Below are 14,259 nucleotides of genomic sequence, written 5' to 3' on the forward strand. Positions count from 1 at the left end.
CTAAAACTTACATGGTCTTACATTTTATCCCTATTTCTATCTAACAGTAGATATCTAACAGTGATGATGTTAACCTCCCTGTGTTTCAAAGCTTACACTTGTGAAGGAAGTATGGCTTCTTCACCAATATTTAAGGTATTTTTTTTCCTGTAACTGTCATTAAAGCTAGAGCTTCTTATAGTTCCTGAGGGGGCACATGCTAGGAGTATGCCCATTGACGAGAAAGGTGATCTCAGTAAGAGCTAAGAACGCCAACTCTGTGATGTCAAAACAACAGTCACTGAAGTGGAGTGCTGGGAAGTAGATTTTTCCAAATAAAATGTATCTCCTCACTAGTGCAATTTTCTGACATCATTATTAATCCCATAAAGCCCAAAGCATTATTTTTAAGATCGTATTTCTTCAGAAATTGCATCCATATTCAGTACAAAGAAGAAATGCAGAGTATTTGTTTCATGGATTTGAAATCCAGTTCACTGGATTTGAGGTTTGTATTTTAAGTTCTTTATGTATATTTTCCATTGATTTAAAAAGATATCTTCTTTTTTTTCATAAATTATGTATTACATTCAGCCAGTATTGATACATGGTAATAAACAGCAGTACTCATAATGAAGGTTTGCAGCCCAGCAGACATGCACGTAGTAGCGTGTGAGCACGCTGAGAAACCCCTCTCCTGACAAGTTGCTGGGAGGGCCACAGCCCACTCAGTTTCGCAGCTTGTCTGCAGCCCTGCTCACCCCTTCCACTTGCATAGGATACCGACACACAGAGTTGTCTGACAGATGCTTTTCTTTCAAGTATTTTTACAAAAGACAGAAGTGCAGTAACACCTTGTGGGCTGGATCTTCCAAAGACAGCAGCAGATAGAAGTGGAGGGCAAAATAAGAATTAGATGCTTGTTGCAGGGATGGGATCACTGCGGCTAAGGATGAGGAGCAGAGTTAGGTATGAACATTTCCTAGAAAGGAAGGGTAGGAAAATTTTCTTTGGACATTTTGCCCTAGACAAGGGGGGCAAAGGTTATGGTATAGGCAGTCTTCCATTATCTTGTAATCTGCTGTGTTCAGGCTCATTTTAATTCATTGTGACTTGGGAGTTACTTCTTCAGAGCTGACAGCTTTGACAAACATTGCTTCCTCTGTGCACTGTTCAAGATATATCGTGCACATTTTTATTCTCCTCAGATTTCCAAAGCACAGTTTGGGGATTTTCATTTTTGAAGCTCAGTTTCAACAATATTTTTCACAATGGCTGGCATTGCTTTGATTTATGGTTTCCATCATAACACCTACAGTAAAACAATCTGCTCTTGTTTAAAAACATTTGGTTCTTTCTCTTTTACTTTGGCTTTCTGCAAGTCATGTAAACTACAGCAGTTTCACCACCTGCTGCCTGTGCTGGCTGCATTTACATTAATGCTTTAGTTCAGTTTGGGAGTGGACTTCTGAAGCAAACCTCCTGGCTGCACCCCACTTGCCAAGCTTTCGTTCGCAAGATAGAGTTGTAGTGTGTGACATGGATTCATCTCAGCTGACACTAAACAGGAGGTGTGCTGCAGGAACGTACCTAATACACTTCAGCAGCTTGTGGCCACCCAGCCCATGGGATCGGACAAAGCTAGGCTGAGGTAAGAACTGAAAGACGTATGGACATCTGGTCCTAAACTCCAACCATTTCACTCTATAAATCCACTCTCATTGGTCTGCACTACTTGCTAATACAAACACAACCATTATCTGCTCCAGCATTTGCAGGATACATGCATAAACATGTATTTTGCTGCTCATATATATTTTGGATCATCAGGACTGAACTCCAGTTCCCTCTGGAATTGGTTTCCTGCACATTTAATTCCATAGCTTTTGCTCAGTGCTACAGCTACTCAATAGTTACGCAAGTGTGATTCTCCTCTTGACATACCAAATGTACACAGATCTTGTTCCTCATTACTGAGCTCAACATCATGTTTACATTAGAAGAGAGCTTCCACATTGCCTGTGTTCCTTGGTGCTGAGATTGCTTGTACTTTTGCAATTGTAGGCAATAATGGTGTCCTTTGCTTATGTAGCTTTTTCAGCTACACCAGCTGCTGGACCACAAAGAAGAAAACTGATTAAAAGTTATCAAATGCCTATTCAGATTTTCCAGCAGGAGCATTGATTTGGAGCATTGAATTAATTTGTCGTAGCTGGAAGTCTTATCTCTTGTCCTCTGCAACCATGAAATACTTTTAATTTATCCTTGGTTGATTTCAAGCTACCATTCATACAGGTAGGACAGATATTTTTCTTTTTGTCAACCAGAGAGTGGCTGAAACAGTATTTGTGTCTTTTTCATACATAATATACATAGATCAGTTTCTTACCGTGACTGTTGGTGAGTAAATGGCAATATGTAATTACCTGAAAATTACTGTTCTAAAGCTTTGTTAGGGGCATAAAGATTCATAGATGCTGTAAGATTTCAGTAAGGTGTAAACAACAATGTTTTTGTGAAAGGAGAAGGTTTTTATTATAATCACTTCCTTGACTGACTTGCCTTTGTTCCTACACAGAAAAAAAGGCAGAACATTATCAAGTCTTTTTAGCAAACTCATCTCACAGGTTTGAGGCCTTTCTAGGGGACAGGAAATAATGTTCTTCATCTCACCAAGCCTTCTACTTTCCCTCATTTCTTTCTGGCAATACTTGCGAAAAGCTTCATATCCTGAATGAAAAACAAGCTTCCCCAGTCAGGCCACAGCATCGCCATACTGCCTACAGCCAGCATCTTACGCAACTCTGCGTGCCCTGGCTCAAGACGTTGCGATGGCATGACGTTGTCTTCTGGGATGAGCTAGGATTACTGCTGTTATCATTAGCTTCATGCTAGGGATTTGTTGTATTATACACTGAGGCACAGGTAACGACTATCAAGTCAAAGAATTTGCATTCTACGAAACAAAACCACAAAATATGAAACTGTGAAAGTTGGAGGGAGATTATAGTTTCTCTAATTTTAATATATTTATTTTAGTAGAACGTGATAGTGGATATTAGGGAATTTAAAGGGAAGATGCAAAAATGGGATAATGGCATTCATCAAAAGAAGCCTGGAAGAAAGCAGGCAAAAGTACCTAAAAGTACAGTGGTGAGAGAGAGAAAAGAGTATGATTTTCTGTCAGTTCTAAAGTTAGTGATGCAAAGTGCAGAGTGAGTGAAATGTGTGTTGGAGAAGAGTTTGTGATGGTGTTCTGAAGGAGAGACTGCAGTGAGCGACAGACTGGGTATGTCAGTGGAAAGAGAAAGGCGATTTCTACTGTCTTGGGGCAACAGCAGGAACCTGGAGAAGTCTTGGGCTGTGGCACAAGGAAGGAGCAAAAGAAACAGCGTGGAGTAGGGAGCACAGCCTAACTCGGAGGGACGGCCATGGGCTGCCGGCCCAGCCCAAAGTGGCAGAGGCTTTCAGAGAGCCAGGGAGGGCTCTAAAGAGTTTGCTGCAACTTGGAAAATCACCGAGCTAGCTGAAAGCAGACCTGGAAACAAGGGCCTGTCTGCAACAATGCACAGGGCAAGCCGAGAATTGTTATTTCTGTCCTATCTGACCCTGTTTGGAGGCTTTTCTTTTTAAAAAGTTCATTATTCTAATTTATATTTAAATAAAATTGGCTTCCTGGGTTTTAAAAACCTTCAATATTTATTATAAAATTCACTATAGAAGATCTAAGCAGATTCATGTCCAAGTTTTGGTTGACTTGGGCTCAGAATTTCTTAAGGGAAGCTTTTGAGAGAGAAGGTGAAATATTAGCCAGTCTTTTCTTATGAAAAGCACAGTAGACATCAGAATATTTGCCCAGGTGATAAAATACAACTGACAGCTAATGTCCAGGAGAAGTGTCGCTTGAGGAGGAGCTGGTAGCTTGCCCCGTGTGCCATTCCCAAGGGGACCACTGCTTGCTTGGTACAGGGCTCCAGTCCCCACCTGCAGGATATTCGGATGCATAACCCTGTGACTTAAACTCATGTTAGTTTGCTTGGCTGTTGTGCCCAAGTTTCTGCTGTTTACAAGAAGTAATTGGGTTTATATGCCATCTGACCTGCAGTACTTCTGGTGCGTCAAGGTGATACTGGTAACTCGCTAGACTTGATACTTGTTGAATAATTTAGCTCAGGTACGTGTCTAGGTAGCTAGCTATCCAGATGAGCATCTTCTGTTACTGCCTATCGTCATGGTTACAGGACTGGTTGCATCTCTTCTCCCCTTGCTGAGTTTTCTGAGTGCAATATGAGGGCTGTCCTTGCCTGGGGTACTGCATAGCAAATCTGCTGACAGACTTGGATGTAGCACAGCGGCCTGTAAATGAGCACTGGCTCATTTCAAGTCGTCTAATGGAATTCAGATCTGTGCTTTGGATGCACTAATATTAGCTCTTAACTACTAGTGAGTGGGAAGCTAACTGAAGCAATTATATTTTCTTAGGTCTGTGCAGTCAACGCTGGGTTTTAATTAGCCCTTTGAAGTGTTACCAGAATTCCCTGTCAGGAAAAAATATTTATATGTATGCAAGCACATAAATATACATAAAATATTGTATTATTTACATTACTGTATTATGTAAACAAAATATTCTCAGAGCAGCTGCTTACCCCTCATGCTGATCTGTAGAGTACTTGAGCATTTCTTACGGAAGACAGTCCAGTCCTGGTGCAGGGCGTGCTGTCTGTGTCCATGCTGCCTGTGTCCGAGCTGTTCGCAGGGATGCGCCGCACACGCCCCTGTGCCCCGGAGAAGGTGCCCTGCCGCAGCACAGGACCTCCGGGCTGCTCTCACCCGGCAGCTGCCGAGGGAGACGGCCAGAGGGTGGGTGCATGGCCATCCGCAGGCAAAGCCGGGCCACGCACCCAGGCTCTCCAGCCAGAGCATCACTAACCTTTTTCCTTTCCCAGGGTAGAGCCACTTTACCTTTCTCCCTCTGTGTAAGGATTTTCTTAAGGTTATTATTGCTTTTATTTGTTTAAAAATCTCATTGTATGTGTGACGTCATTGAGCAGAAGGAATGTTAATGACATCTGTATGCTTAAAAGACTTATTTAGAAAGGAGGGTTCCTAAGTTTTCCTGAATGCCAATTTCTTTCACCTGGAAGTTGTCCCTTCTCTCCCTCCCACCCCGTTTTATATATTATTTCCATAAATTGTGTGTGAGGGGTTTTTTGTTGTTTTCTGCTTTTCCTAGACATCTCATAAGCGTCTATGTATGATGTCTAAAATTAAAAAGTGACTTAACTGTTGAAAGTAGAATGCAATGGTAGATGTGCTAAGTATTACTACAGATGAGGCCTAAAAGAAGGGCACGTAGTCTGATTACAGGCTGCAAACTGTGTTTTAACTTTCCCATGTTAAAAAATATATGGATGCCAGTACAGCTTTTAAATGTATTTACCCCAAATGTTTTGATTTCTAGGAACTTTGAACCAGAAGAACTGGGGAAAGAAATATTCAGCCTGCAATGGTGCCAAACAATCTCCTATTAATATAGATGAAGATCTTACCCAAGTAAATGTGAATCTGAAGAAACTTAAATTCCATGGATGGGAAAAGGAAACTCTGGAAGATACTTTCATTCGCAACACTGGCAAAACAGGTAAAAAGTCAGATTTCATGTTTGGAGTTAAATGAAGTCAGAGAAGTGATATAGGACAGACAATCAACCAAGGACTTTTAATGAAGCATTTTCATTTTGCTTTTCCTTAGCTTGTGCATTCTGAATTTATCCATTAAATAAAAAAAAAAATGGGTGATGACAATTGCCAAGTATAATAGACAAATCACTAAAACACAAATGATAATTCTGTGCACAGATAGTACCAAAGCAATCACATTGTTCTCGTCATCCCATCATGAGCACTTCATTGAAGATAAACAGTAACTCAGCATTTGCTATGAAATAATGATGATTATTACTACATATCTAGTATCTGTAACAAGTATACAAAAATGAGTTTGTAAAAGTACAAATAAATTACCTGCTCGTCTGGATGCACTTCATGGATGAGCTGTGGTTTCAAAAAACTCAGGATGGGATTCATCTGATCTGCACACAGGCACCTATAATGTAGACACTTGCGTCTGAATTGCTCACTTAGACTTCTTCTTACAGTCAAAGAGAAATAGGTGCTTTTATGGTCCGATTTGTCTTACCTATCTTAGAAATGTATTTTAGAAAGAAGTGATTTATGCCTGCAAGTGCCTATTTCTCCAAGCTATAACAGAAGCTTATGGTGACATTTACATTGTCAGACAGATCTTTTTGCGACCGCTTCACTGCATAAGTCCAGGACAGCAGTAGCTAAAAGCTGCTTGTTGGAAGTTCTGTTTCTTGTTTCGGGCACAGGTATGGAGAAGGGTATCTCTTACCAGCTGTCTTTGAGCTTCTATGGTTTCCAGTGGGACCCCTAAACCAGCCATGTTATTTGATTTGATTTGAAATTATTTGATTTTAGCATCATTGTTCCTTATATCTGTTCTTGGACCTATCGTACTTTCTACGTACTGTTCCATAGATCACTTACTTCCCTCTTGCCCTACTAGCTGAGATAAACAATGCATTTGTCTTTTCAAGAGATCCCTGAGGAAACATTCTTTAAAGTTCATAAAAGTAAACCGAGCTCTTCCTCATCTACAGCAATTTAGATATTATAAAGGGAACTACTAAACTCTGCAGTTAAAATGGTCTTTAAGGTCTTGAGGAAAGGAATGTAATGAAACTGAACTCCATTAGGGCTGTTTTAGCAAGAGGTCAAAAAATCCGCAGTCACTGGAGGTAGGAAAGCCAATGTGGGGCTTTGGTCTATTCCACCCAGGTCGTTCCATCCAGAAGACGAATGCTCAGTCCCATCTACAGTTTGTGTACAGCATTGTCCAGCTGAAGACCTGTCACCAGCTTCTCCCATGGGAGACTGCTCCATGGCTAAGGGGTCTCACAGACAGGACAGTCCTCCTAGGAACCGGCTAAAATTTTCTTTTCATGTGTTGCCTCATTATTTGTATCTAGAATTATGCTAATAATGGTGGGGATGGTATTTTCCTTTTTGTTAAACGTACAAGTGCTTTCAGGAAACTACGTGTTTCAGGAATTTCCTTGCTTGGATGGTCAGATTGGTGGTTAAGCCAGTTTTCTGAGCTGTTTAGCGTAGTCCCATGGCTAGTTTCAGGCAACAGGAGACCAATATAGTAGTGCACTTCACTAGAAGACTGTTTTATGAATTGCAGAGTCAAATTAAACATCTTCCTCCATGCTAATAGTGAATTACCACACTTCTTACTTTGTTTAAATAACCAATTTCCTGTCAAATTGCTTATGAAATACAGGGAAATAAGCGCATCATATTTACCTTTTAGCACCAAGTACTGAAATATGATAGTCATAGATGCCTTGGCTGGCTTTTATATTGACACTCCTTTTTTTCCCCCTCTCTCTCTCTTTGTTTAGTGGAAATTAACCTGACAAATGATTATTATGTAAGTGGAGGTGGCTTAGACACTGTATTTAAAGCAAGCAAGATCATTTTTCACTGGGGAAAATGCAATGTGTCATCAGACGGATCAGAACATAGCTTAGAAGGACAAAAATTTCCTCTTGAGGTAAAGTACAGAATAGATTTTGACGATTTGTCATTCTGCAGAAGTAACACTGTTTATGAAATACCTTTGTTTATCACTTGATTGAAGTCTACTTGCAAATATAATACTTTGCTTAAATCCAAATTAATAGTACGAATTAATAATATTTAAAAGATGCATTTTAGAAGGGCAGCGTAAGGCGTTATTCTGTGGCATGATGAGAATGTCAAAAGTGTGCATTTTCGCAAACGTCTTCTAAGATGATGTTAGGAGTCGGTTCTGCTAATCTGACAAAGTTCAAGCTCCCCCTAACAGTTAAGCTCCTATGAGTTTGGCCCATCATATTCCACAGCAGTCGGTTGTTTGAAGTGTAAATGGGCTTTTCAAAGCTGGGGCTTTGCTGAGAGCGTATGGGAGCTGCTGTGCCTTACCGAGACATAGCGCAGCCTGTGTCACCAGGCTGGAAAGAGAGCTGGCAGCAGCATGCCGGGAGCTACCATGTGAGAGCAGGTCCTGGGTGCAGCCGCATTCACAGGCAGCCAGGCCAGCGTACCCCTGACTGGTTTGGCAGAGTAGCTTGCAGCAGCATGGGGATGCAGTGGAGGAGAGGAGCAGCTCTCACTGAGATCTACGAGATAAAAAATCCATGTATTTGTAATTAAATTTATTGCTTGGACATTTTTTCTCACAATGGGAATATAAATAACTGTATTGATTACTTTTTAATTTTTTTTTGTGTATAACATTTGAATATATTTTTATTTGCAGATGCAAATCTACTGCTATGATGCAGATCAGTTTACAAATTTTGAAGAGGCAATTAAAGGAAATGGAAAGTTAAGAGCTTTATCAATTTTGTTTGAGGTAAACAAAATATATCTTTGTGTCATTAAACAAGCTTTGAAGCATGGCAGATATTGAAACTGAATTTAACTGGTTCCAATGCATCATCACTGAGTTAAAAATTTGCATATATCTTTCTGATTTATTCTTACAGAAAAGCAAATGGGCAAAATACATTTGCTCTGCTTTAAGTCATTTGTAATTTTGGTGGTGAATTGTGACTTCCAATTTTTTTCATGAAGCCTGTACTTTTAATAAAATGCAATTTCTTTTTCACAGGCTGGACTAGAAGATAATCCAGATTATAATCCAATCATTAATGGAGTAGATAGTGTTAGTCGTTTTGGTAAGTCTGCCTCCATGTTTTATTGATTACTGATTAGACTAAATTCCATTTCAGTGTAATAATGAAACCTTAAAGACACCTGGGAGCACGGTTCTCTGGAGTCCAGCCATGACTATTTTGTTAGAAACAATAAAAGTCTTCTGGATAGACTAGAGAGGTGGACAGTCACCAACCATATGAAATTTAACAGGAGCAAGTGCTGGATTCTGCACCTGGGACATGGTCATCATGGTTACACATGCAAATTGGGAGACAAGAGTCTGGTGACCGGCCCCGTGGAAAGATATTTCAGGGTTTGGGTTGATGGCAAGTTGAGTATGAGTGAACAGTGTGCCGTGGCAGCAGAAAGGGCCAACCTTGTCCTGGGGTGCATGAAGCACAGCACGGCTATCTGGTCAAGGGAGGTGATTGTTGCACTCTGCACTGCACTGGTGTGGCCCCACCTCAAGTACTGTGTGCAGTTTTGAGTGTCTCAACATAAGGACATCAAACTATTAGAATGTGTCCAGAGGAGGGCGATGAGGGAGCAGGGAGTTGGACTCAATGATCCTTAATGAGTCCTTTCCAAATAGAGATATTCTATTAGTTATTTACCTCAAGACTGAATATTTGTAACAACAGCAGTAAGTGTAAATGAATAAATGTAACTATCATGAGGAATTTGCAACTCTTTAAATGCTAAATCAAGAGACGTGCCTGTTGTATGCTGTGAGTTTTCTTGGTCATACATTTCTGGATTTTTATATGTGGCTGGAAGCCAGATAACCCTGTTGCAGCTGTCCAAGATGCGTCTTACAAGCATGAGACCATCATGTCATGAGACTATCAGTATTCAGTAGACTCAGTGGAGGTGAATTTTCAGTAGCTCCTGGATAAAGCTGAAATAATCCATTATATTTGTACTAGCATTATTCAAACCAAATTTTGACACTTTGGTGTTTTAGAATTCCTTGTGATTTTATGTCAGAGCACATGGACTTAAGGGTGGTGCATGAGGACATCTGGGCTCTGTTTCTAACACAGTTTCATGGTGGCTTTGAAGAATAATAAACATGAATGAGCACTGTCTTGAGCAGGGATATTTTCTTACATCATGGCCATGACCCTAAGTAAATGGCTAGCTTTGTCTCAGTTTTCCTAAATGTAATGATGCTTGAGCTTTGTACAGCCCCTTCGGATCAATAGACTGAAAGTGTAAAAATCTATTAGTCCACCATTTTAAAAGTTTTCAGAAGTATGACACTAAAATCAAGATTGTTTTTCTCCAGAAAATAAACATCATTCAATAAATATAAAAGGGAGCAACTTTCATAAATTAGAAAGGCAGAGGAGGGGGAAATATAAAGGAGTTAGGATTCATTATCTTTGTGTGCCATCTTCTATGAAACACAAAGAAGAATGAGTAATACATCAACGCGGATGCTGTCCTACAGCCTTGGAAGGAGCTGTAAAACTATCAGCAACAATATTCAAGATACAGCCACTACATGGCACTTCAACAATGAATAGAGTATCGTTTTCTTGAATAAAATGCAAATGAGCTCTGAAAGTTCAGGTCATGACTAAATCAAGTTGTTCCTCCTGAAGAAAAGGGAATAGCACTCGATCTGTCCTTGTCTGCGATGTACAGGATCTGTCCTTGTCAGTCGTATCTGTATTGTGCTTATTTGAATCCCAGTTGCTGAGTTCTCAGGCTCTGCAGAGGAGCAGTTCTGTTCCTTCCAGACAAACTCTGTTTCTCCTCGTTCTTTGTAGGTGTTTAATTTTAGAATCTGGGCTGTCAATCCCATTACAGAACATTTTAAAATCCAAAGTTGCAAAGTGTATGGCAGGATTCTTAGTATAAATGCGAAGTTTGATGTCCCCAAGCATCTATACAAAATGTACTAGCCATTCAATTTTACTGAAGGAAGAAAGCATTAACTAGACACATACCAGACAGCAATGATAGCTTCAGTCTGAAGGTTGATCAGTACGTTGGCAGGAGAAATAGGAGGATGAGCTATAAAGTATATAAGGATCTACATTACTCCACGATGTAAAAAAGAAGTATTATTAGGATAAACCATACAATAAGGCAGATAATTGTCACAAGACTGATAATTGTCACAGACTGAAAAAATCTGCCTCTAGGAAGTTGGTACCCTTTCTGCCAATTTTTGTTGCTGGACCCTACAGCCATACGAGCTTTCTGTGGCTGGGCTCCCAGCAATTCCTCATGCATGCTCCAGGCTGGCAAGATGCCAGGTAAACTGCTGACCTGAAAGAAGGATACTATTTTCACAGGACAATAAACAGAGTGGTCATACTCTCCTGGAGGAGGTCTTTGCATCCTTCTCTGCTTAGTGTAAAGCTGTTAGTTTTCCACTGTATTATCACCATTTTAAAAAACCCTGATCCACAGAAATTCTGCTTGTGCTATCACGAGTAATGTAACTCTCAGGTCTAATATGACGACAGTTCCCCAGGCAATGATTTTCTGCAAAGGTTAAGATCCTGCGAGAAACTCAACAATGTGACTAAGTTCAGGGGGAGTTTGAAGCTGTGTCATGAGACCAAGAACAGAGATTTAACATATTTTTAATTTGAAATTCATGGGTGAGACAAATATTTGGCATCTTGGATTAGTAAGGTTACAGGTGAACAAACTCTTGTGAGTCAATGTACTGATTATTTATTACTGGAGTGACTCATTACACTGTCCCAAGTAAACAAAGTTGTTGTTGAACAATACTTATTCAAACTAAATAGAAAAGGCTCAGCAATTTGTTTGTATGCTAGTCTCTCTGGAGGTCAAATTCTGAGTAGCCTTAAAACTAGCATATTCCTATAATGGTAACTAGTTTGGAGAGTGTGATTTCTTTTTGTTCATTGATTCTGCAGTATTTTAACTATCTGACTCTATTGTGGGGTTTTTTTCCAGGAAAACAGGCTGCCTTAGAACCATTTATTTTGCTGAACCTTCTGCCGAATGCAACGGACAAGTATTACACTTACAATGGGTCTTTATCAGCTCCTCCCTGCTCTGAAACAGTTGAATGGATTGTGTTTAAAAATACCATTAGTATTTCTGAACACCAGGTAATTCATTTAATGTATTAAACCCAAACAATTATATATAATACCAAAGAAAAGCAATCGCCATGTAATGGTAAAAAGTCATGGTATTCATTGCCAGCCCAACAACCTGTCTTTTCTTCCATCTAGTTTTAAATTTTTCATGCAGTCGTTAAATTAGAAAGCATATATATTACTTGAGTGTGTTATCTTTTCCCTTTTTCAGTTCAGGGCTAGTAATTTCTTGCCTTAGAAGGGAGTAAGAACATACTTCCTAACTCTGCAGGCTGTCTGGACTTCTAGCACAGATAAAGAAAAGTGCAAAACACTTTCCATATTCTCCCAGCTAAATGGTGGTGACTGGGCTGAGCATAGCTCCAACAGCAGAGCAGCTGAGAAATAAGGTGGGGTAAAGCATTAGTTATACTGCTGGTACAGAGGAACGAAAGTTCAGTGCCACTTGGAGAGCTCAACTGGGAGACTTCACCCAACACCTTTCCCCCAGGGTTTTTGCCTCTTAACAGAATCTGGTTAATTTGTTATGACTTCTGACTTCTGTTTTTTTCTCACCTCTTCTAGTTAGCAGTATTCTGTGAAGTCCTTACGATGCAGCAGTCTGGCTATGTTATGCTGATGGACTATCTGCAAAACAACTTTCGAGAGCAGCAATATAAGTTCTTTGGACAAGTGTTTTCCTCTTACACTGGACAAGAAGAAATTCATGAAGCAGGTATTTACTGACTAGTCATTCCTGTCTTCACAGGCTGAAAGACAATTTTCAGTAAAAGATTCATCCTAGTATGAAGATACTCATTTTAAATTGTGTAGAAAGTAGCACGCTGTATTATTACTCATAAATATATCACTTCAAAGAAAAAACTAGCAATCATAAAACATGTCAGATTAAATGGAGTGGAAAATTAAATGCTTGTCTTTACCAAACATTCAGTGAAGATCGCGTCAGTTCAAGCTTTCTTGCACTGCCCTTCTAATGTGTTTCAGACTTAAACAAAGCTCCCTTTTCAGGGGCTGCAAGAGCATTTTGTTTTACAGACCCATTTGGTTCTTTGCTGTGTAATGTGGATGCTTTTCCAACAGAGGCTGAAGTGAGGTCACCAGATTCATTTCACATAGTCTGCTGAGAAAGTGATAGATGGAGAAAATCCCAGAAGCCAGACCCTGTTCTCTGATTTACCTAAAACCTCAGGGAAGTTTGTGAAGGTTATGTGACCAAACCAGTAAATTATGCAATGAGAAACAAGATCCAGCACTAAATATGGAAGTCAATGATTTATATACTCACAAGCACAGAGGAATAAGTGGCAAGCATGTAATTTTGGGGCATTATGTTGCTATTTGAGTGGGGGAATACCCGTAGGTTCCGAAACTCAGTTGTGCTGAACTGTGCTTAATTAGACATATACGGATGACTGAAGCATGTGGTGTAGATATTCTCCAGATTAGAAAGAAATGTGGTTTTGTTTTAATTTTCCTTGGGTGGGTATTTTTTTTCCTACTGAAAGGATCCTGCATGTGAAACTTGTGTACCGGCTAGGAGTTGTTCATCATTCAGCACTGCCGGAGGGCTGAATCCCCTGCAAAAGTACATCGCACCGTTTCGCCACAGTGCTGCACAGGGCAGCTTTACTGCTTCATTTCTATAATCAGTCAGTGACACTTCTGTTTTGACCTCAGCTTGTCATGAGCTCCTCAGATGTGTGCCCAGGATGTGAATTTTTTTGCATTGGTCTAAGCCAAGAAATATCTATTCTGGCAGGGTTTTTTTGTTTAGGTTCTAAGTAGCACTTGAAATTTTGAAGTTTGGAGAAGGAGTATGGAATTGAGCTGCAGCAATCAAGCAAATTATCTCAATTATATAAATTTCTGTTTCAAAATAGACTTACAATGGATGTTTTTGGTTTGGACTAACTTAAAGAAAGATCATGCTTCCCCAAATCGCTCTGTTTAATGAATGTCTCTGGGAGACAGGTCACTGTAATACAGACCACTTTTATTACATCCATGTTGTCAGAAGGAAATGAATCTTCTCAGTCGTTTATAAATAAGAGTCAATTGATGGTGAAGAGATGTCATAGGCGAAGGACCTTGAAAGACAGAGATCAGGACTTCTTCTGTCACCTGCAATCCACTTGCCTCCCAGGTGGTTGCAGTACAGCCATGACCTTGGCCTCGGCCCTTCAGCTCAGTCACTGCAATAGAAGGAAGCTGCTTTCAGCTGTGCCATCATAATCTAGATTTCCATAGAGACAGACAAGAAGAAAAGCTGGATAATACTGTGTAAGACAGGCCTCTGCTTCTGTCTGTCACTCCATGTGCTGACACCTGAAGGAGCTTTCCATGTGCTGGCCCAAAGCAGTGGGTGCATTAAAACTGCATAGGAGGTTACTTCC

The 14,259-nt window shown here is 40.1% G+C and overlaps 1 protein-coding gene across 6 annotated transcripts in view; it reads left to right on the forward strand.

The window, feature by feature from the left end:
• PTPRZ1 (protein tyrosine phosphatase receptor type Z1) overlaps positions 1–14,259 on the forward strand; it is a 143,528-nt gene that overhangs the window by 73,218 nt on the left and 56,051 nt on the right. For all 6 annotated transcript variants that reach the window (XM_075427680.1, XM_075427682.1, XM_075427681.1 and 3 more), the window contains exons 3-8: positions 5,444–5,623; positions 7,472–7,623; positions 8,371–8,466; positions 8,725–8,791; positions 11,715–11,872; positions 12,428–12,578. In XM_075427680.1, coding sequence (XP_075283795.1) covers positions 5,444–5,623; positions 7,472–7,623; positions 8,371–8,466; positions 8,725–8,791; positions 11,715–11,872; positions 12,428–12,578 — 804 coding nt within the window. The remainder of the gene's footprint in view (positions 1–5,443; positions 5,624–7,471; positions 7,624–8,370; positions 8,467–8,724; positions 8,792–11,714; positions 11,873–12,427; positions 12,579–14,259) is intronic.

Source organism: Opisthocomus hoazin, chromosome 8 (genome assembly GCF_030867145.1).
Source record: "Opisthocomus hoazin isolate bOpiHoa1 chromosome 8, bOpiHoa1.hap1, whole genome shotgun sequence".
Classification (NCBI taxonomy): Eukaryota; Metazoa; Chordata; class Aves; order Opisthocomiformes; family Opisthocomidae; genus Opisthocomus; species Opisthocomus hoazin.